Source organism: Oncorhynchus mykiss, chromosome 12, assembly GCF_057628025.1.
Source record: "Oncorhynchus mykiss isolate SJ-2025 chromosome 12, ASM5762802v1, whole genome shotgun sequence".
Taxonomy (NCBI): domain Eukaryota; kingdom Metazoa; phylum Chordata; class Actinopteri; order Salmoniformes; family Salmonidae; genus Oncorhynchus; species Oncorhynchus mykiss.
In genome coordinates this window covers 66,706,631-66,730,357 of record NC_143033.1, presented here as the reverse complement: position 1 = coordinate 66,730,357, position 23,727 = coordinate 66,706,631, and the positions used below count along the sequence as shown (strand labels likewise).

General features: G+C 43.8%; 2 protein-coding genes across 2 annotated transcripts; both read right to left on the bottom strand.

Moving 5' to 3' along the window:
* Positions 1 to 1,310: 1,310 nt before the first annotated feature.
* On the bottom strand, positions 1,311 to 4,024 carry LOC100305204 (heme binding protein 2). The gene is given in 7 exon segments (NM_001165108.1): positions 1,311 to 2,046; positions 2,167 to 2,330; positions 2,565 to 2,704; positions 2,878 to 2,998; positions 3,412 to 3,493; positions 3,661 to 3,720; positions 3,969 to 4,024. Coding segments are annotated over 7 exon segments (648 nt in total). The 5' UTR covers positions 3,971 to 4,024; the 3' UTR covers positions 1,311 to 1,967.
* Positions 4,025 to 18,789: 14,765 nt separating this feature from the next.
* Positions 18,790 to 23,048, bottom strand: LOC110537972 (uncharacterized). The gene is made up of 3 exons (XM_021624461.3): positions 22,311 to 23,048; positions 20,156 to 22,036; positions 18,790 to 20,009 (listed from the first exon to the last, which is right to left on the bottom strand). The coding sequence occupies exons 2-3, from the start codon at positions 20,583 to 20,585 to the stop codon at positions 19,144 to 19,146; spliced, it is 1,296 nt and encodes a 431-aa protein (XP_021480136.2). The 5' UTR covers positions 20,586 to 22,036; positions 22,311 to 23,048; the 3' UTR covers positions 18,790 to 19,143.
* Between the last annotated feature and the right edge of the window lie 679 nt (positions 23,049 to 23,727).

Sequence of the window (23,727 nt, the reverse complement as noted above, 5' to 3'; positions counted from 1 at the left end):
GTCATTGACTTTTTTTGTTGCCCTCCCTCACCTCAAAAAAGAGCAGCCTCTGAATGTCATAGAGACAAACCAAAGATCTCTTATATGTATCTGAGTCACATCTTTCCCTGGCATTTTACAGCTTGTTTCTAGCATAAAGCATTGTGGTCTAAAGCCTCGTTATAAGATTGCTTTATATAATCAGGTCCATTTAATTTGTATTAAAATCAATTATATCAGTAGCAAGCTTTGGACCCAAGAAAAGTAGCTGCTGCCTTAGCAAAATTAAATTTAAAAAATACCTCTGATCCTCCATATCATATTCAGCTCTCGTTCTCAAACTGAACAGGACATGAGTAGGCCTGGTCCGCGTGCAGATATGGCTTTTTTGTTGTTGAAATTGACTCGCCTCCTGAGGTACCACCATACACAGCACAGTCATTGGTTAGGCAGCACAAAGCGGTTTACATCTGCAAGAGCAGGGCAGGCCAGAGTTCATGACTGGGAATGCCTATCCATTGCAGTGTGTAATGCAGTGTACACTCAGAAAAAATATGTTAAGTAGAACCATACAGGGTTCTTCAGTTTTTCCCCATAGGGGAACCCTTCTATCTAGTACCCTCTATGTTTGGTTCATGAAAGAACCCCCTGTATATGGTTTTACCTAGAACCCTCTGTGAAGGGTTCAACCAATAACCATTTTATAATCTAAAGGTTCGTCCTACAACCATCTATGAAAGATTCTACAGAGGGAAGATTGAAAATTGAGAGACCTCAATCATTTAAACTGAAAAACTCATCTCAGTAACGGGTGGAATAAATCCAATTACTAACCAATTGGATTAGTTTAGAAAACTGTATGTTCTTTATCTTTGTGAAGCATAACATGAATCAACTGATCAATGTACAGTACATGCAAAAACACAGATATTACAGTAAAACAATCTATTCGGAAAATCTCCCTGAAAAAGAGCATGCTGGGAAATATTATATAATGTTCCATGTAGAATCCTTCTTGCCTTCCAAATAATTATCCAATAACCTTTTCTTCCAAAAATGGTTCTTAGGATGTTAAAGGTTCTAGGTAGAACCCTTTGACTGATAAAGAACCGTTGTCTTCCAACAAGGGTTCTTCTGATCAAATTAGTTCTTGGTTGAACCTCATTCCTCAGTAAAGAACCCTTTTGGAACCCTTTTTTTCTAAGAGTGTACTTACTTGTGATCTGTATTTGAGATGTTTTCTTAGAACATGCCCTGAGTGGCAAAAAAGTGGCGTATAGTGGTCTTATGTTGGGCACCGATGAATAATAACAAACAAAGGAGATTTTTATGGCTTTCAAATATGACTTCACTGTATTTGTGAAAGGAGTGACTGGAAAAAAATTCATTTGTAATGTTCATCATAGTCTCTCATGGACAGACTATGTAACAAATATGGTTTCTGACACAATGACCCAAGATTTTATGTTCATTATAATCCTACTGTATTCACCACCACTCAAGTTTTACCAAAGAGCTGGAGAGGATTTGTTTGGCATATATTTAAGGGAACAAACTCAACACAGACAAAAGATCCAAATCATGTTCAACATTGAATGTAGTAGTTTGTCAAAAGGGAAGTTACTTTTCATAAACAGACTTTAGTACAAATGTATCCCTGTCTACATCTACATTCACCCCACATTGTTAGAACATGTCAATACGTACAGAGTTCGAATTATGGGGCTGGGGGGGGTGGGCAAGGCACCTTCCTAACAAACTGAACACTGAATAAGAATGAGCACATTCTAAGACATATGTATACACTCTATAGTATGTGGCATATTGATTTTGGATTATAGTGCCACCAGATCAGAGACACATGTCTTAGTTAATATCTTTTTTGCCCCCAAACCACATTTTCTCAGATGTTCTCAGTCTACCATGCACCTCCCATTGGTCCTCCTCAAAGTGGTTATGCCAGACTCAGCAGTAATGGAGGAGGATGTTTAGGAGGAGGTAGGGCACACAGGCTCTCCCTCAACCATGTACCACACCTCGTTGTGCCTATTCAGAATCTTCATTGGGCTGTAGGACACATACACACACACACACAAAATATTAAAGTATGTTTGAAAAAGTATTTTGGTGGAATTGTGTTGGATGTTGGATATGAGTACATTGAAGGATTTGTATCTGTGCTCTCACCTGTCATATCCCACAGCATAGTGGTAGTCTTTGTTGTAGGTGGCCTGGACGTTGTCTAGCTGCCTTTTCAGCAGCATAGAGTTTACACTGGATGTCAAAGACATCATCCATCCACCGTAGCTCCTCACGTACACTTTCATGTCTGGCGTCTCTGTAAAATACACCTGCACGGGGAAATCACAAAGACATCCACATTGTTAACCACGGTCTTTAAAAAAAAAAACATGACATACTTGACCTGGGTTCAAATGGTATTTGTGTTATTTTTAATATTTTTACTGCGCTCGATTAAGCTTTTCTTGCACAATGGCACCAATAGAATAGTCCCAAAACGGCAAACCCCAACCACCTGGCACTCTAGAAAAGCTGCATAAGCTGTAGGGACTATTGGGTCTTACACTGCCATCAGTGGGTTGGGGAGGAGCCAACTGATAGTCAGACGGCAGGAGGAAGTTGAGGGTGAAGACAGACGACTGCCACAACCTCTTCTTCTCCTCAATTTTGACAGTCACCGGAGTTGTCATGTCAATGTTGACGCCTATAGGAAAAATGTGCATCCACACACACACAAATAGATCAATATGCACATACACACACACACACACACACACACACACACACACACACACACACACACACACACACACACACACACACACACACACACACACACACACACACACACACACACACACACACACACACACACACCAGCCTCGTTGGAGCCGGTGATGTATTTGAAGAGTCTCTGGAAGGCAGTGTACATGGCCTTGTCCATGAAGTAGCTTTCCTCGTCTGTCGACACCCATTTCACCGAGTCATAGTGGCGCACCTGTAACACAGACACAAACTTTACTCAGAGTCCTGTGTTGGAGAACGTGTTGAGTTACGGATGTTGGATGCAGGGGGAGCAACTTTGGTGTCTTGGTCCAGTAGAAAGTGGTGGGAATCCTGATTTCTGGGGCTTGGGGACTTGGGGACTTGTCAGGTGGATGGCACCTTGGTAGCAGGGAGGGGATTGGGGGAAGCTCCTGTTTTACGCATGCAGGTACAATTCGTCTGTTTTTAAAATTTTATGGAAAATGATCATTATTATTATCATGTTGATAAACGATATTCTGATGAAAATGAAAATGTATTTTATCTGCAACCCTGACAGAAACGATCCCCCAAAAAATGTGGTCACAAATAACACCCCTGACTCTGTTTTATGTGCCATTAATTTGTGCTTTACAATGAACTCACCTCATAATCGTCATTCTTGCACACCAGATCATACAGCAGACATTCCCTTGACTCGGTGCAGAAGCTAGACTCAGAGGAGATCCTATAGGGATCAGTGGAAAACAAATCAATCATGGAGAAATTCAGAAAATATTGCACAACATCATTATTCAATATGAATATTCAAACATTCACTATGCGTGTGATTTCTGAAACGTGTGGTTACGATGTGAGGAAAGTAATAACAGATGTGCGTTATAACTTCCTTACCCAACTCTGGCTTCAGCAGTCAAGATGAGAAGCAAGCCAACCAACCCTACAAAATAAACCCTGAAGTACACACAAACAGTCAGTGTCATTATTAGAAGTTTAAACCGTCAGTGACCACACCACATGAAAAATCTATTATTCAGACATTAATGATTACTATTGCAATATATTGTAATACTTTAAGACCGTTTCCAAATGATGATACTACAACTTCCAATTTCTATAGAAATCATTCTCCCTTTAATAATTAACACCATCACAAGTCAAATGAAACATATCAAAGCAATGAGACTATCATTTCTACTTACATTGTGCTGAATGTGTGTCTTTTAGATCAGCTCAGTTCAGATGCATCCACTGGCCTGAGGGAAATGCTTGCAGAGAAACAATTTATACCAACTGAGGGTTATGAAAGAAATCCTGGACCCCTTCCCAAAACTTGTGAGACACACCCACTTCACTGCAGAATGGCCTGGGGGCCTCAACAAATATGTGCAATGGGATTATTTAACCAGCTGAAGAGAAAACCAGGTGGTTTATAAATGTGTGTGCCAAGTTAGATAATGCGAGACGATCAGTCTTGATGGGTCTTTGAAAAAGAGCATAGGATAATGAGAAAGAGGCTGTGACGAGATCCGTCACTTGTAGTAGACTGTTATATATTTCTTTTTGGAAAATAGAAAGTCTGTTTCGCAATAACAGCTTGGCTGCCACGTTTAGAGGAAGTAAATAGCACTTGGATGTATTCAGTTTGTTCACTGAGCACTTCTGGGTCGACTTTACCAATCACTAGTGAGGAATGGAGTAAGAAGCCTTGTTTATAACTGGTGCTAACATGGACCCTTTGTCCTGATATGGTATCTGACTCAATTACCCAAGATTTTATGTTCATTATAATCATACTGTATTCACCACCACTCGAGTTTGACCGAAGAGCTGGAGAGGATTTGTTTGGCATATACAGTTGAAGTCAGAAGTTTACATACACCTTAGCCAAATACATTTGCGCTCAGTTTTTCACAATTCCTGACATTTTAATCAGAGTAAAAATTCCCTGTCTTACGTCAGTTAGGATCACCACTTTATTTTAAGAACGTGAAATGTCAGAATAATAGTAGAGAGAATTATTTATTTCATCTTGTATTTCTTTCATCGCATTCCCAGTGGGGCAGAAGTTTACATACACTCAATTAGTACTTGGTTGCATTGCCTTTAAATTGTTTAATTTGGGTCAAACTTTTCGGGTAGCCTTCCACAAGCTTCCCACAATAAGTTGGATGAATTTTGGCCCATTCCTCCTGACAGAGCTGGTGTAACTGAGTCAGGTTTGTAGGCCTTCTTGCTCAAAGACGCTTTTTTCAGTTCTGCCCACAGATTTTCTATAGGACTGAGGTCAGGGCTTTGTGATAGCCACTCCAATACCTTGACTTTGTTGTCCTTAAGCCATTTTGCCAACAATTTGGAAGTATGCTTGGGGTCATTGTCCATTTGGAGGACCCATTTGCGACCAAGCTTTAACTTCCTGACTGATGTCTTGAGATGTTGCTTCAATATATCCACATAATTTTCCTGCCTCATGATGCCATCTATTTTGTGACATGCACCAGTCCATCCTGCAGCAATGCACCCCCGCAACATGATGTTGCCACCCCCGTGCTCCACGGATGGGATGATGTTCTTCGGCTTGCAAGCCTCCCCCTTTTTCCTCCAAACATAATGATGGTAATTATGGCCAAACAGTTCTATTTTTGTTTCATCAGACCAGAGGACATTTCTCCAAAAAGTACGATCTTTATCCCCATGTGCAGTTCAAAGCCGTAGTCTGGCTTTTTTATGGCGGTTTTGGAGCCGGCCTTTCAGGTTATGTCGATATAGGACTCGTTTTACTGTGGATATAGACACTGTTGTACCTGTTGCCTTCAGCATCTTCACAAGGTCCTTTGCTGTTGTTCTGGGATTGATTTGCACACTTCGAACCAAAGTATGTTCATCTCTAGGAGACAGAATGCGTCTCCTTTCTGAGTGATATGACGACGATATGTTTGTACAGATGAACGTGGTACCTTCAGCCATTTGGAAATTGCTCCCAAGGATGATCCAGACTTGTGGAGGTCTACAATTTTTTTCTGAGGTCTTGGCTGATTTCTTTTGATTTTCACATGATGTCAAGCAAAGAGGCACTGAGTTTGAAGGTAGGCCTTGAAATACATCCATAGGTACACCTCCAATTGACTCAAATTATGTCAATTAGCCTATCAGAAGCTTCTAAAGCCATGACATTATTTTCTGGACTTTTCCAAGCTGTTTAAAGGCACAGTCAACTTAGTGTATGTAAACTTCTGACCCCCTGGAATTGTGATACAGTGAGTCAAGTGAAATAATCTGTCTGTAAACAATTGTTGGAAAAATGACTTGTTTCATGCACAAAGTAGATGTCCTAACCAACTTGCCAAAACTATAGTTTGTTAACAAGACATTTGTGGAGTGGTTGAAAAACTTGTTTTAATGACTCCAACCTAAGTGTATGTAAATTCCGACTTCAACTGTACAGTCGTGGCCAAAAGTTTTGAGCATGACACAAATATACATTTTCACAAATTCTGATGCCTCAGTTTGTATGATGGCAATTTGCATATAGTCCAGAATGTTATGAAGAGTGATCAGATGAATTGCAATTAATTGCAAAGTCTCTATTTGCCATGCAAATGACTGAATTCCAAAAAAACATTTCCACTGCATTTCAGCCCTGCCACAAAAGGACCAGCTGACATCACATCAGTGATTCTCTCGTTAACACAGGCGTGAGTGTTGATGAGGACAAGGCTGGAGATCACTCTGTCATGCTGATTGAGTTTGAATAACAGACTGGAAGCTTCAAAAGGAGGGTGGTGCTTGGAATCATTGTTCTTCATCTGTCAACCATGGTTACCCACAAGGAAACACGTGCCGTCAACATTGCTTTGCACAAAAAGGGCTTCACAGGCAAGGATATTGCTGCCAGTAAGATTGCACCTAAATCAACCATTTATAGGATCATCAAGAACTTCTAAGAGAGCGGTTCAATTGTTGTGAAGAAGGCTTAAGGGCTCCCAAGAAAGTCCAGCAAGCGCCAAGACCGTCTCCTAAAGTTGATTCAGCTCCTTTTCCAATGCCTTTTCCAGCATGATGGAGCACCTTGCCATAAGGCAAAAGTGATAACTAAGTGGCTCGGGGAACAAAACATCAATATTTTGGGTCCATGGCCAGGAAACTCCCCAGACCTTAATCCCATTGAGAACTTGTAGTCAATCCTCAAGAGGCGGGTGGACAAACAAAACCTACAAATTCTGACAAACTCCAAGCATTGATTTTGCAAGAATTGGCTGCCATCAGTCAGGATGTGGCCCAGAAGTTAATTGACAGCATACCAGGGCAGATTGCAGAGGACTTGAAAAAGAAGGGTGAACACTGCAAATATTGACTCTTTGCATCAACTTCATGTAATTGTCAATAAAAGCCTTTGACACTTATGAAATGCTTGTAATTATACTTCAGTATTCCATGGTAATATCTGACAAAACTATCTAAAGACACTGAAGCAGCAAACTTTGTGGAAATTAATATTTGTGTCATTCTCAAACTTTTGGCCACGACTGTATTTAAGGAAACAAACTTAACACAGACAAAGTTTCAAATCATGTTCAACATTGGATGTAGTAGTTTATGAAAAGTAACTTCCCTTTTGACAAACAGACTTTAGTACAAATGTATATCTGTCTACATCTACATTCACCCCCACATTGTTAGAACATGTCAGTATGTACAGAGTTCTAATTATTGGTCTGGGGGGGTGGGCAAGGCACCTCCCTAACAAACTGAACCCTGAATAAGAATGAGCAAATTCTAAGACATGTACAGTAATACGTGGCATATTGATTTTGGATTATAGTGCCACCAGATCAGAGACACATGTCTTAGTTAATATCTTTGTTGCCCTCAAAACACATTTTCTCAGATGTTCTCAGTCTACCATGCACCTCCCATTGGATTTGTATTCGTGCTCTCACCTGTCATATCCCACAGCATAGTGGTAGTCTTTGTTGTAGGTGGCCTGGATGTTGTCTAGCTGCCTTTTCAGCAGCATGGAGTTATATTATTTTGTAAGAATGACTGTCAAATAATTAGCATACACGGAGGCACCAGCTAGTCACCAGCTAGTCTGGTCACAATGCGGACACATTGGACGGATAAGAGACACATTTTAATACAATTGGTAAGATCACGAAACTCACATGTCAGCGCAAGGTGTAAACAAGGATTCAGTGTACTCCTACTGAGGACCCTGTCAGTGGTGTTTCACCTATTAAAGTAAATATAAGTATGCTGCATTGGTATGATATTATTCTCTGATATTAAATCAATTAAAGACTTCATCAGTTTTCTTTATTATTTGTCTGGTCCAACCATCATCATCACCTCATTTTAACATGTTTATGTGTCATTACCTGTCAATGAGGGATGAATTGGTTAAAACCGTCTTTAATGTGAAATTATGATGTCATTATAATGTTGAGTGAAATATCAAATACACATTGGACGAACATTTCCTAATTCATATCAAACCATATTCCCCACCTATAAAAACAGACAAGACAGCACTTGCATGACCCTAAGAGTTCAACTTTGACCCCCACAAAGAGGAGAGTAGCCTAGAAAAAAATAACTCTGGGGTGTATCTCAATAGACTAAAATGTCTTCCTCTCCTCGTCTCCTTCCCTTCTCATGAGCTGATCTGAAGCTGAACACTGTAGATAAATACAAAATGGCATTTCTCACTGTGAATTTGATTTAATCTATTCCAGGTCTTTCACACCAGTGCAGGAAAAGAGATAAGAAAAAGGAAGCCACTGAATATCGAGATGGATGTGATCATGGAATGAACCCTGCCCTAGATAAAAAAAATAGATATAAAAAATCCCCCCATGCAAAGTCAGGTCAGTTTGCATTGGAGAGATGCCCAGTTGGGGTAATGCCATTGAGAGGGTTGTTGTTTAACCCCCTCAGGCCTTTCAGCTTTCACAGTTAGAATATTGTCAAAGGTCATGACCTTTAACAAACCTCTGACATCGCCTGTGATGTCAGCTGGTCACCACCTCAGGTGCTCAACGGGCGACGGCCTTCACTTGGTGACTTCAACCTCAGGCGAAGACAAACTCAAAATAACTCAAATGATCCCCTCTCTTATTCCTGTTCTGTGTGGAGCAAGCACATGTGCTTTAGGTCAACTTCTTAGCCAAAGCGTGTTACTTTAGCTTGATTCAATCAGGATCACGAAGTTGCATGCTGTGAAAGTTTCCATGGCATCATCACCAGACATGGGCAAAAATCACAAAATACAATGACAAAATACAAATACAAAATAAAAAATACAGTGGAGTGTAGTTTAACCCAGTGTAATTTAAATGAAAGTATACTCAGAAGTAATTAAAATGCGTATTTTAAATACAGTGTATGTGTAACAGAAATACTGCCTGTCTCTGAGAGTATTTGAAGGAAACATCAGAGGTGTTTTTATTTCTCTCAGAGCACGAGACACCCTGTTCCAACACAAATCACTAGAGTACAGTTCACTGTGTGTGTACAGGCCTAACTGGTCTTGAATAGCTACCTTGGGCTCCATAGTCTAGCAGGGACAAGTCTAGCAGGGACAAAGACATTGCACCAAATAACGTTTGACCTTTCTAGTAGACTGTAGTAATAGCGCATGGGGGAGGTGGTTCACACATCCAGTGAGCATTGCTGCTTTGTTTCTATGTACTATCACAGGTCACATGATACCTGCTTTAACCATTCTTGGAGGGAATGGTGGGTGTCCCTTTGTTGTTGTTGTTCCAGAATCACACCAAGGTCAGATCCCTGTGATGAACTCAATTCTACAGAGGGACAATGGAGCAGTGCCTACACGCCCACTTAGAATACCCAGGATGCGTTCAGTACAACAGAATACAGTACAATGTTTAATTCAACTGAAACGGCACTTGAAGAGTTGAAGAACGTTGTGTTTATCGTGGCCTTGAGTGCGATTGAGTATGATGTACTACACAAGTTTTGCAATGTCAAATGATCATACCCATATAGATTATACAATCAAACTGGAGCAAACATACCTCAAAGACTGTTGAAGAATGGTGCACACTGTTTTGGGGAAACGTGTTGTTCAGTTCAAACTGTCACGCAAACACTTGAAGTGAACTAAACGTACCCCAGTACTATAACAATACTATAGGGATAGTATGTGTGACCAGGTTGAGACACCCACCGACTATTTATCTGTCGAAAACATCCTGTCACTATCTCACAATCTGTTAAGGTGGACTTGTGACAGCTAAACTCTGAAATATTTATTATGTACTTACGTGACAACGTGCTGTGCGACTGACACAAAGTACAAGATATGCACATCTCTTGATGTAAAGGGATGGACTCTACAAGGTGTGTCACGCCTACTCCCGCTCCCCCACTCCGGCGCTCGATGTCGCCGGTCTACCAACCACCGGTCCAGGCACCATCATTTCGTGCACCTGCTCCACATCATTAAGTACACCTGGACTTCATCATCACCTTGATTACTCTCCCTTTATTTATTCCTCAGTAGACTCAGTATTCAGGCAGTATTGGTTTTGTTTACCTTCAGTACGCTACTCCTGTTTTGATTATCTTCATGTTTCTTATTATTAATGCCACCTTCTTCACCTGCTTCCTGACTCCCTGCGTATACGTTATAGAATACTTCCTCTCAAGAATTGGAAGCAGCAGAAGTTAAGGATATCGCCCACATGGTCGATGGACAGGAACACCTACTCCGTCAACACCACGACCAGCTGACTCAACTGGGTACGGTAATGGATAAGGTCCTTCGCATTCTCCACCACCTCGACAACACTCGAGAGGATTAATCTCCTAATAGCGTGAGGATCCTCTACCACATGTCATCCCAGAGAGCCAGTCCCCAAGCCCATCCAGAAGTCCGCCTAGGTCAGCGATGCCCTATTGTCCCTCCCAGGGACTCCATCGGGTTCATGGCATGAGAGGTTCATGGCTCTGTTCAGAGCAGTCTTCAATCATCCACCTGAGGGCAGAGAGGGAGGAGAGCGATTACTCCAACTTCGGCAGGGTGCCCAGACCGCTGCGGAGTATGCCTTCACCTTCCGGACTGTGGCAGCCCCCAGCTCCGCACCTGATTCCGTTGAGGACTGCGCGAAGAGGTCCAGACGGAGTTGGCGTGTCGGGACGACAACCTTTCCTTGGACGCGCTCATAGCGATGGCTCTCTTCAAGAGCGCCAGCACCCCCCTCATCTCTCGCCTTCCTCCTTTGGCTATCCTGAAACAGAGCCTGAACCCATGGAGATAGGGGTCACACACCTCCCCGTGGCAGAGTGGTGTCGTTGGAGACAGAGTGGTGTCATTGGTGGCAGAGTGGTGTCGTTGGAGACAGCTGGGGCTCTGTTCCTATTTTGGTCAGGAGGGGCACTAGCTTCAGCGGTGTCTGGTGCACTCCAACCCGGTGTCCAATAGGGCAGAGGGGCAGCCCTGTGATCATCCGTCTCCCAGGGTAGGTGTGAGTAGTCCATTATCATCACTTTCTATCCAAACCTTTTCTGGTTTCCATTTCACTGGCTGGGAGGATGCCCTTGCCTCCTCTCTGAACATCACCTCATACCCGCTCACCTTTCCTTTTCTGGTCCAAGCACTGGATACTCGACCATTGGGATCCGGCACAATAACGCACATCACAACACCACTCACCCTCACAGTGGAACCCGCGCATCAAGAAAGCCTTTTCTTCCTCATCATCAATGCACCCATACACAAAGTCGTCCTCGGCCACCCGTGGGTCCAACGTCATGACCCTACCATCTCATAGTCGAGGATGAAAATCACCGTCTGGGCACCGAATGCCGAGGACCTGCTTTCCTTTACCCTGTGGTTCCACGTCGGTTGAGAGTCCTGTGGTTGCCCTCCAGCCCAATATCTCAGAGGTATACACGGATCTCCGGGAGGTTTTCTCCAAGACCCGTGCCACCTGTCTCCCTCCTTATTGCCCCTGGGACTGTGCCATCGACCTGTTGCAGGCTTTGCACCTCCACACAGCCGCATCTACCCTCTGTCGGTGGTTGAAACCAAGTCTATGGAGGAGTACATCCAGGAGGCTCTCCAACAGGGTTTCATCAGCACGTCCACCTCCCATGCGTCGGGCAGGCTTCTTTTTCGTGGCCAAGAAGGATGGAGGTCTACGCCCGCGCATTGATTACAGAGGCCTCAATTCCATCACCACCAAGTACCGCTAACCTCTCCTGATGCCGGGTGCGATCAAACAGCTCCGCGGACCTGAGGAGTGCCTACAATCTGATCCGCATCCGGGAGGGGGACGAATGGAAAACAGCATTCAGCATGATGTCTGGACACTACGAGATTTTGGTGATGTCTTATGGATTAGCCAATGCTCCGTCGGTGTTCCAGACATTCGTTAACGAGGTGTCCGGGACATGCTCGGGCGGCAGGTGGTTGTGTATATCGATGACATCCTGGTCTACTCGGCCACCTTGGAGGATCACATCGCCCACGTCAGAGTGGTCCTGGAACGCCTCCTGGAGAATCACTTGTACGTGAAAGTGGAGAAGTGCCAGTTTCATCAGGTCGCTGTCTCCTTCTTCGGATACCAGATCAGTCCACAGGGAGTGATGATGGAGGAGAGGACGGTCAATGCAGTCAGGTCTTGGCCAGTACCAACCACCATAAAAGGGTTCTTGGGGTTTGCCATCTTTTACCCCTGCTTCATTAGGACCTTCAGCTCCATAGCCTGTCCTCTCACCTCAAGGGTGGTCACCGTGAGTTGTAGTTTAGTCCTGGAGCCGATGAGCCCTTCCATATACTGAAGGGGCATTTCACCTCCGCCCCTTTGCTGAAACACTCAGTTCCTACGTTGCCTTTTGTGGTGGAGGTGGACGCTTCAGAAGTGGGCGTGGGGGCCATTCTGTCCCAACGTCAAGGTAACCCACAGAAATTGTATCCATGTACTCAAAAAAAAATGTCTCCTTTAGAGAGGAACTATGACGTCGGTGACCGGGAGCTTTTGGTGGTGAAGTTGGTATTAGAGGAGTAGAGTCACTGGCTGGAGGGCGCCAAGGACTGATTTCTCATCCTCCCCGGCCATCGAAACCTGGAGTACATACGGACAGCGAGGCGGCTGAACCCGCGCCAAGCAAGGTGGGCCCTTTTCTACACAAGATTTGACTTCACCTTGTCATATCGCCCAGGTTCAAAGAACATTAAAGCCGATGCCCTGTCCCATCTCTACGATTTGGGAGAGGTTCCTGTCCTGAGTGCGCCCATCATTCAGCCCTCCTGAGTCATTGCCCCCATGCTTTGGGACGTAGATGTGGACATTCACCAGGCACCGGAGAGGGAACCCACGCCTACTACCTGGCCTCCAGAGCGCACCTACGTTCCCACAGGGATAAGGGATCGGCTGTTGACCTGAGCACACATCTCTCATCGCTGGACACCCAGGTATCACCCGCACTATTCAATCTCCGGAAAGTACGGGTGGCCCACCTTGGTGCAGGACGTTGGCATGACGTTGGCAAACTAAATCTCCCCTGCACGCTCCAGTATGGAATCTCCTTTATCTTCCCGTGCCTAAGTGGCCTTGGTCTCATCTGTCCATTGATTTAGTTCATTGATCTCCCCTCTTCTGATGGTTTCACTACTATTATGGTTGTTGTGGAAAGATTCTCTAAATCCTGCCATTTTATCCCTCTCTCTGGTCTCCCTACCGCTATCCAGGTCTCTGAGGCACTGTTCTAGCAGGTCTTTCGGCACTATGGCCTTCCGGAGGACATCGTCTCTGACCGTGGCCCCCAATTCACATCACGGGTATGGAGAACCTTCATGGAGAAGCTGAGAGTCACGGTCAGCCTCACTCACGTCACTGCCAGGACTGGCAGGGGGAGCGGGCACGGTTCCTTCCCTGGGCGGAGTACGCCTAGAATTCACTGCGTCACTCCTCCACCGGGCTGACCCCCTTCCAGTGTGTCCTAGGCTATCATCCAGCCCTAGCTCCGTGGACCCTGAGCCAGACTGAAGCTCCTGCGGTGGATGAGTGGTTCAGGCGCACAGAGGAGGTTTGGAACGATGCCCACATGACGCTCCAGTGCGCCATCCACCATCAGAAGGAGCAGGCGGACCGCAACCGCAGTGAGGCTCTTGGTTTCCAACCTGGTGATCTCGTTTGGCTCTCCACCAGGAACCTCCTGGGTACTGTCACACCTTCAAATCACGGTTTTCAAAAGTATTTTGTTACAAAATACATTAGAGTGTAGTTCAGCCCAGTGTAATACAAAATACACAGAAGTAATTCAATTATATATTTCAAATACATGTAGCAGAAATACTGCCCATCTGGTCATAGCTCAATAACCCAATTAAGTGCCCCAATTGCTGGGCCAAAAATAAACCAACAAGTCTTCTGTCCATCAAGGAACACACCACATCACAGCCCGAGACTAATGTTAACTGTCATGTGTTCTGCGGTCTACCCTGTTTCCTTGGCTTGCTCTGGGATGAAGGAAGGGAGGTAGTTGCCTTATCTCTTTCCGAATACCCCTCTTTTTCTCTCCCATGGTTACATGATCACTGTTTATTTTCTTACTGGGTGAATACCTTTTGTTAGGAACTCAAATGGAGGACCATAGAGTGTTAGGCACCTTGACATACTGAACCAAAGAAGAGTATTGAGAAAAATGAGTACAAACTATGTACAGTCATAAGAAACATACAGTATCTCTGACAACAAAATGGAACTTTATTCCACTGCGTGTTCAGTACCAAGACTCATAGGAGTTCCAAAAAATGTTTTGTCTGTCTCTACCTAAATAGTAGACATATGAAATAGCATAAAGAGTCTTTAAACAGGAGCTCTGCATCATCCTGAACACATCCTGTTCTACTCTCAGATAGATGGTGAACGTAACCTAACAAGGTCAATCAGGAGGGAGTATCATGATGACCATGGACAACACTGTTGGTCTGAGGTGTGTTCTCAACCCCAGAGAGCTGACCAGCTCCCTCTGTAACATGTCGTAACCTTGACGATGCACCTTGACCAGTAATGCCAGGTTCTGAAGACATATAGGCCTGTGATTGGTTGGCTTAGGGTAGAGCAGCCTTTAATTGGTTCGCTTGGGGTATATAGGCCTGTGATAGGTTGGCTTGGGGTAGAGTAGCCTGCTGTGGCAGTGGCACTACTTGGGGTATGTTTATGTGGAATGGAGCGTTACCTTGAAGCAAACCATCAGCCTGGGGTTGGACGATGACTGGGGGTGTATTGGCTTGGGGTTCAAACAGGTGCCATTAATACAGGTAACGAGTGGAGGACAGAGGAGCCTCTTAAAGAAGAAGTTACAGGTCTGTGAGAGCCAGAAATCTTGCTTGTTTGTAGGTGACCAAATACTTATTTTCCACCATAATTTGCAAATAAATTCATTAAAAATCCTACAATATGATTTTCTTGATTTTTTTTCTTCTCATTTTGTCTGTCATAGTTGAACTGTACCTATGATGAAAATGACAGGCCTCCTCATCTTTTTAAGTGGGAGAACTTGCACAATTGGTGGCTGACTAAATACTTTTTTGCCCCACTGTATGTAGCTTTAGAAAAAAAGATCAATGAAATAAATTACTTGTTAACATCGGATGACATACATATATTAGCCATCTCTGAAACGCAGATAATTCATTTGATGATGCAGCAGTGGAAATACAAGGATATAACACCCACAGAAGAGATGTGAATGCTTGTGGGGTTGCTGTATTTGTTCAGAGCCATATTCATTTAAAGCTTAGAGAGGACGTCATGTCTAATGTTGTGGAAGTGTTGTGGTTGCATGTTCACCTGCCTCATCAAAATCCTCTTCTTTGGGGTGCTGATATAGGCTACCAAGTGTCAACAGTCAGTATCTGGATAATATGTGTGCAATGCTTGATCATGTTTGTGATGCTGACAGAGAGGTCTATTTTCTGGGTGACCTGAACATAGACTGGTTTTCATCAAGCTGTCCATTCAAGCGGAAGCTTCTTACTGTAACCAGTGCCTGTAATCTGGCTCGGGTTATCAATCAACCTACCAGAGTGTTCACAAATAGTGCAGGAACTACTGTACATCATCCAAATGTATTGATTAAAAGGTTACCAATGTTGCAGAACTTTGTTCTAAAGCTGTATCCGTACCCATTGGATGTAGTGACCATAATATAGTGGCTATATCCAGGAAAGCTAAAGTTCCAAAGGCTGGGCCTAAAACAGTGTACAGCCGTGGCCAAAAGTTTTGAGAATGACATGAATATTAATTTCCACAAAGTCTGCTGCCTCAGTGTATTTAGATATTTTTGTCAGATGTTACTATGGAGTACTGAAGTATAATTACAAGCATTTCATAAGTGTCAAAGGCTTTTATTGACAATTAAATGAAGTTGATGTAAAGAGTCAATATTTGCAGAGTTGACCCTTCTTTTTCAAGACATCTGCAATCCACCCTGGCATGCTGTCAATTAACTTCTGGCCCACATCCTGACTGATGGCAGCCCATTCTTGCATAATCAATGCTTGTAGTTTGTCAGAATTTGTGGGTTTTGTTTGTCCACCAGCCTTTTGAGGATGGACCACAAGTTCTCAATGGGATTAAGGTCTGGGGAGTTTCCTGGCCATGGACCCAAAATATCGATGTTTTGTTCCCTGAGCCACTTAGTTATCACTTTTGCCTTATGGCAAGGTGCTCCATCATGCTGGAAAAGGGCATTGTTTGTCACCAAACTGTTCCTGGATGGTTGGGAGAAGTTGCTCTCGTAGGATGTGTTGGTACCATTCTTTATTCATGGCTGTGTTCTTAGGCAAAATTGTGAGTGAGCCCACTCCCTTGGCTGAGAAGCAACCCCACACATGAATGGTCTCAGGATGCTTTACTGTTGGCATGACACAGGACTGATGGTAGCGCTCACCTTGTCTCCTCCGGACAAGCTTTTTTCCGGATGCCCCAAACAATCGGAAAGGGGATCCATCAGAGAAAATTACTTTACCCCAGTCTTCAGCAGTCCAATCCTTGCACCTTTTGCAGAATATCAGTCTGTTCCTGATGTTTTTCCTGGAGAGAAGTGGCTTCTTTGCTGCCCTTCTTGACACCAGGCCATCCTCCAAAAGTCTTTGCCTCACTGTGAGTGCAGATGCACCCACACCTGCCTCAGCAGGCAGCAAGCTCTGTACTGGTGGTGCCCCAATCCCACAGCTAAATCAACTTTAGGAGACGGTGCTGGCGCTTGCTGGACTTTCTTGGGTGCCCTGAAGTCTTCTTCACAACAATTGAACCGCTTTCCTTGAAGTTCTTGATGATCCGATAAATGGGTGATTTAGGTGCAATCTTACTGGCAGCAATATCCTTGCCTGTGAAGCCCTTTTGTGCAAAGCAATGATGGCGGCACGTGTTTCCTTGCAGGTAACAATGGTTGACAGAGGAAGAACAATGATTCTAAGCACCACCCTCATTTGGAAGCTTCCAGTCTATTATTCGAACTCAATCAGCATGACAGAGTGATCTCCAGGCTTGTCCTCGTCAACACTCACACCTGTTTTAACGAGAGAATCACTGACATGACGTCAGCTGGTCCTTTTGTGGCAGGGCTGAAATGCAGTGGAAATGTTTTTTGGGGATTCAGTTCATTTGCATGGCAAAAGAGGACTTTGCAATTCATCTGATCACTCTTCATAACATTCTGGAGTATATGCAAATTGCCATCATACAAACTGAGGCAGCGGACTTTGTGAAAATTAATATTTGTGTCATTCTCAAAAGTTTTGGCCACGACTGTAGTCTCATCTGACACATTCCACACCACATTCACTGAGCCTCTCTATCCAGGGTTTGAGCTTCCGGATGGCACGTCAGTCTCTCTGTGTCAGGTAAAATAACATCATGAAGGAACCACGATTCAGGGAAGTCACACTCCTGTTTAAACACAACTTGATGACATAATGGGACATGTTTTAATCATAACAACCCCCCCCCCCCCCCCCCCCGCCCCACACCACTTGAGTAAACAGATTAGTATTCATGAATATACAGTGTACAGAACATTAGGATGACATAGACTGACCAGGTAAAAGCTATGATCCCTTATTGATTTCACTTGTTAAATCCATTTCATATCACTCTAGATGAAGGGGGAGGAGACAGGTTAAAGAAGGATTTTTACGCCTTGAGATATGGATTGTGTATGTGTGCCATTGAGGGTGAATGGTCATGACAAAATATTGAAGTGCCTTTGAACAGGGTATGGTAGTCGGTGCCAGGCGCACAGGTTTGAGTGTGTCAAGAACTGCAACGCTGCTGGGTTTTTCATATAACTCCAGCCAAGTTGTTTAGGTTTAACTGAGTACTTAGTCTTTCCAAACAGGTTGTGGATCAGATGGGAATGGTACCAGATGATAAATGATTAATATTCTGGAGGTGCCTGCCTACTGGTACATTGCTTTCACCTGTCCAGTTCTCTCATGTTAGTTGAGATGAAGGAAAGTAGACCCCCAGGAGTGGTTGGATGTCCTGAGATGTCTTTGAGTTGTTACCGTTTAGTTCTGCATGCTTGATGTTGCTGGGAAGACGTCATAAGGCTGTCATTTCCACACTAACAAAGTTGAGTGGTTTCCAGACCGTCTGTGGCAACTGCAGCACCAGAGTCGTCCCACCTCAGCTTTGGTTGTAGGAGACGACATGTCAATCATTTGAGGGTGGAGAGAGGGAGGTAAAGACGGAGTGAGGGAGGGAGGGGTAAAGGAGGAAGGAAGAAACACAGCCCGGGACTGAAATGTCATGTGTTCTGCAGTCTTCCCTGATTCCCTCACTTGCTCTCCAGTGTGGGCGCAGGACAAAGTGATGGAGGTGCCTTCTCTTTTTGTATCCCTCCCCCCCGTCTGTATCATGCCTCTGAGAAAATGATCAAGCAGGTTAAGAAAAAGGTTCAGAACACTTCTATACTAAATGAATGGCCTGTGCTCAAGTTGACCTTGTGGAATGTGTGCATTAACGAACAATGACAGGATTATAACTGTTTGAACACTTTTTTTGAAAATACATTTTATTTCGGAACTCAACAGGAGGTCCATAGAGGCTTAGGCACCTTGAACAAAAAAAGATTACTGAGAAAAGGGAGCATACATTATTTACAGTCATCGACAAGAGAAACATATCTCTGATAACAAAATGGACCTGCATGTACAGTACAAAGATTCCTAGAGTTACATTTACTGCACAGAACTTTACTCAATGTTTTTAGTCCATCTCTACCTGGATGGTAGACATTTGAAATAGCATAAAGAGTCTTTAAACAGGAGCTCTGCGTCCACCTGAACACATCCTGTCCTACTCTCAGATAGATGGTGAACGTAACCTAACAAGGTCAGGAGGGAGCATCATGATGACCATGGACAACACTGTTGGTCTGAGGTGTGCTCTTAACCCCAGAGAGGTGTTCAACAGCATTAACCAGTCTTTCCAGGTTGTTGTTGATGGATGATAGCAAGGGCTGCAGCACTCTCTCCATGCTGCTCCTCATACTGACCAGCTCCCTCTGTAACATGTTGTAACCTTGGCGATGCACCTGGACCAGTGCTGCCAGGTCCTGAGGAGGTAGCTGGACCTGCATGTGTGGTTGGACCTCAATCAAAGGAATGTGGACCGTAGGTTGGTTCACTTGGGGTATGTTCGTCTGAGGCTGCACAGTGGACTGGGGCATATAGGCCTGTGATTGGTTTGCTTGGGGTATATAGGCCTGTGATTGGTTGGCTTGGGCTAGAGTAGCCTTTGATTGGTTCGCTTGGGGTATATAGGCCTGTGATATGTTGGCTTGGGGTAGAGTAGTCTGCTGTGGCAGTGGCACTACTTGGGGTATGTTTACGTGGAATGGAGCATAACCTTGAAGCAAACCATCAGCCTGGGGTTGAACAGTGACCGGGTGTGTATTGGTTTGGGGTTGAAGGGTGCCCTGAGACTGAGGGATGTGGACAGTTCCAGTCACTTGAGGTGTGCTGACCTGGGTACCAGTTTCAAGGTTCAATCTGACTACGTTCACCCGGGGTTGGAGGTTGGTTTGGGGTAAAGTGGGCCTGGGTGAAGTGGCAGGCGTGTGTGTCTGGGGTGGAGGGACTCTGCTTGCCTCAGACGATGCTGCAGCGTCCAGAGTCTGTTGACCATCAACCAGGTGGTTAGTCGAGGGACTGTCCAGCTCCACCCCAATGCATTGGGAACCAACTTCATTCTGAAACGCTAGGGAAGAAAAAAATATAGAAAAATAAGCTATATTTAGTGTTCCTTACATACTGTTTTACCACATGACATCACGTAGTAGGCACACACACATTACAAAGCTAACAAAAACTAATGTTTAAAAAAAATTCAACCATAAAATTTACCTTGTAATGCAATGGGTCCTTCTCCATCCACAAACTCAAATTTATAACGTTTTGTTCGGACTGAGAGGAAAGGCTCCTCCTCTTCTGTTGGATGGTGAAGTTTTGCTTCTGTCTGCCTGTTCACTCGCTTCCTCTTTGACCCAGGACCCTTCTTGATATAACAGGGTTGTCTGCGCATCAGGTCATTGTATCGCTTCTTGCACTGCATCCCGGTTCTGAGGTATCCAAACGAAGAAGCGCTCACTTTTGCTGCGATATCTTCCCATGCGGCCTGTGCAACACGGGTGTAGCCAGGGCCAGGTCGTCGAGCTTGCACTTCACGCACGAGTATTTTGAGCTCTTCCTCATTGAAACGCTTCTTTCGTTGCCTCTCCATATGAAGCATCTCGATCTCTGGCCTCCCATCTCTCTTATCGTTATCGGAATCCATATTTTCTCAGGGAAAGCCATAAACGAAGCGCAAACGCTAGCGCTGACGGAAAGACACAATAGTGTTCTGAATGTTTACATAGCCTAGGCTACTCATCTCAAGGCTGCAACGTATTAAAAACACAATTACAAAATGGGTGTTTGTTCAGTTACAAAACAGCAACGGTTATTACGGTTACGGAAAACACTAATAAGGACTGGACACCGTTCAGGCGTTCCAAAACAATCTGGGCTACCATTCGCAGGACCACAAAATACAATACGCTTGCGCAGTTGATACCGGCCGTGCGCAGTATATTGCCCTCCCTTTGTTGGGGAAAATGTGCCCAAAATAAACGCTTCTTCAAAACAGTAACAATCACCACAATATTGAATGATTAGATTCTTGAAATTCTTGACATTAGACCTATAGATAAATCGTAATAGATAGGTGATAGGTTACATTTATGATACTGTGGTTCACAGCATATTTATTCCCCCAAAAACATTTAGAAACAGATTGAAAGATTTCATCATTAAATCATGGTCTGCACATTGCCTTCCAAAACCATAAGCAATTCTCTACAGATTTACAAACTTTACCCCACACACATACACTTCTCCTTCTGAAAAGTGAAAGCAAAGTCTCCCTTTGAGGGGTCTACTGTCTAGTAGGCTAAATAGTTGTAGGTTTTTATAGGCTACAGTAAAACCAGTCAATGCATTTGGAAAACGCTATTGTGTGAATACAGCAGGTTTGATTGAATTATATAGACTACATTTTACCACTCTTATGAAAGCATTCTAATAAATACATGCAACAATGAACACACCATACATTCGATAGCATACCCTAGTTCATATTTTTTGGTTAATGATTTTTTATATTTTTTACTTGAAATACTTGTAGGACATTGTATTGTTAAAACAGAAGTAAACAGTCGTCAACATTGCAAGAAACCAGCAAACATCACAAAGGATGTACTCCTGTGGAATCGGTGTATGACGGTCCATTCAGTCTGTGTTGGAGAGGCATTGTGATGGGAGTGACAGTCTGTAGTGGTGACTCCCTAGGATCGGACAGCCTTTCAACAGCACTAGCAAGTCTCTCCAGACTGTGGCTGATGGAGGACAACACAGGATGCAGCATTTCCTCCATACTGTTTTTAGTGTCCATGATCTCCTTGTGTAGCATGGCATAGCCCGCCTGGTGCACCTGGCAGAGGACTGTGAAATCCTGGGAAGCGGGCTGGACGTGGATGAGGGGCTGGAAGTTTATCAGCGGGATGTGAGCTCTGAGGAGCTGTCCCTGACCCAGTCCCTGAGATTGGTTCATCTGCGGTGAGCTGACCTGAGGGGCTTGGAATGAAGAGGCCTGGGTTGGATCAGGTTGGGGAACATGTTGTGGTGTTCCAGCCTGGGATGGACCAGCCGTCTCTGCTTTGATATCAAGGCCATCTCCAATTTGATGCTCTGGAATAGAAAAATCTTACCATGATGTATCATTTTATCCCCCAATCACATAGCTCACCCATTTACACTCAACCAGCATGGTGCAATCTCAAATCAACACATATTTAAATAAAGTAGTTTGCTTGCACACTACTTTATAAATGTGGAAAATGCAGCCAACATAGTAAGTAATCAACAAATATCTACACATGATTTCCCTATGTATAGCCTGCAATTCCTAGTATAGAAAATGGTAGGCCTAATTTGCCTAAATGTAATCATAGATGTACTCTACCTGCATGCTCAATTTTAATTGAGGAAGTAGAGTTGTTGTCTGTAAGGTTAGAGACGGGTTTTGGCAATCTGTTTTCAAATATTCTTATTCCTTGTCTCCGTTTAAGATCATTAATTCGCTTCCTGCACTGGTTGGCTGTTTTCTGAAGCCCAACGGTAGTGGAGCTCACTCGCTCTGCTACTTGCTCCCAGGCTGACCGAGCATTGGAAACTCTGAACGGTTTTGTCGGTGTACCATAAATAGAAAACCGCCGTGCATGGACTTCACGCAATAATATTCTTGTTTGCTCCCGCGTAAAACGACTTCGAGTCGCCGCCGTCAACATTTTGGAGCCTGCACACGGTTTCATAACATAAACACAGAAATTCCGAATGCGCTTCTCGCAGGAGAGGGGTGTTTTTGCGTTGCGAAAGTGATACATAGTAATGACGTATTTTTGTAGGCACTAAAACTGCGCCATGGACTAAGCCTATGGAAAAAATTAATGGTGTTTTTGTAGGATTTTTGGAAAACGCCAAAAATAAGGTATGTGGTAAACCCAGGTTTAGGAGATCTTATGTTTTGTTCCATGAGATAATATTTTTTATGTTAGAAAAAAGCATACCAAGGTCATGTTAACTGACTGCTAAAATCTACTAAACCTGTGTTAATCTCAGACCTCATTTTCGGTGATTATTCCTAAACACTATTCTTTCCTTTTGCGTTTAGGGATAGCTGAATGACTAATTTCCGGGTTGTAAGACTACAAACTGGCGAGCTCTATTGACACGCAGATGCAAGGAGTAGTGCCTTTACGCACAGACGTCACTTCAGGAGTGTCAATTGTGGGATGTATTTCATAAAGCCCGATTTCCTTATACGTTTCAAATGTTTTGCTTCGTGATCAAAGTCCACTTTTGTCCCTTGTGTTTGCTATGCAGTCTGTATTTGCAATTTCAAAACTAACTTTATGTATTTATTCACACAGTAAATTCAGTATATAAATGCAATAAAGTTTAAAAAAAAAAAACAACAGCCTGAAAATGGACCCTCATCTGCTGGTGAGATTCTGTCTCGTGGTCTAGTAGAAACCCAACAACCTAAGAAAATATGACTACCTGGGTGAGACTTTTACTTATGGTCAGAAGTAAAGCTGGAGCTTCTACATTCTTGCATTTGGGATTTTCTCGTTCTGTGTTTCTCTCTCTCTCTATCTCTGTATTTCTTCTCTAGATTAGAGAATAATATAACCCTTAATACCAACTCTTCTAAATGTGAGGATAATGTCCAAAACAGGCCACACCCAAAAACCAGAGAACTAAGGAGACAGCCTGTGGGAACAGCACAATCCAGTCACCATGGCTACCCACCTCCCTCCATTTTTGGGATTTTTTTTTCCTGACTATGTTTGAAGATTTATTCTGTCTGGGATTCTGAG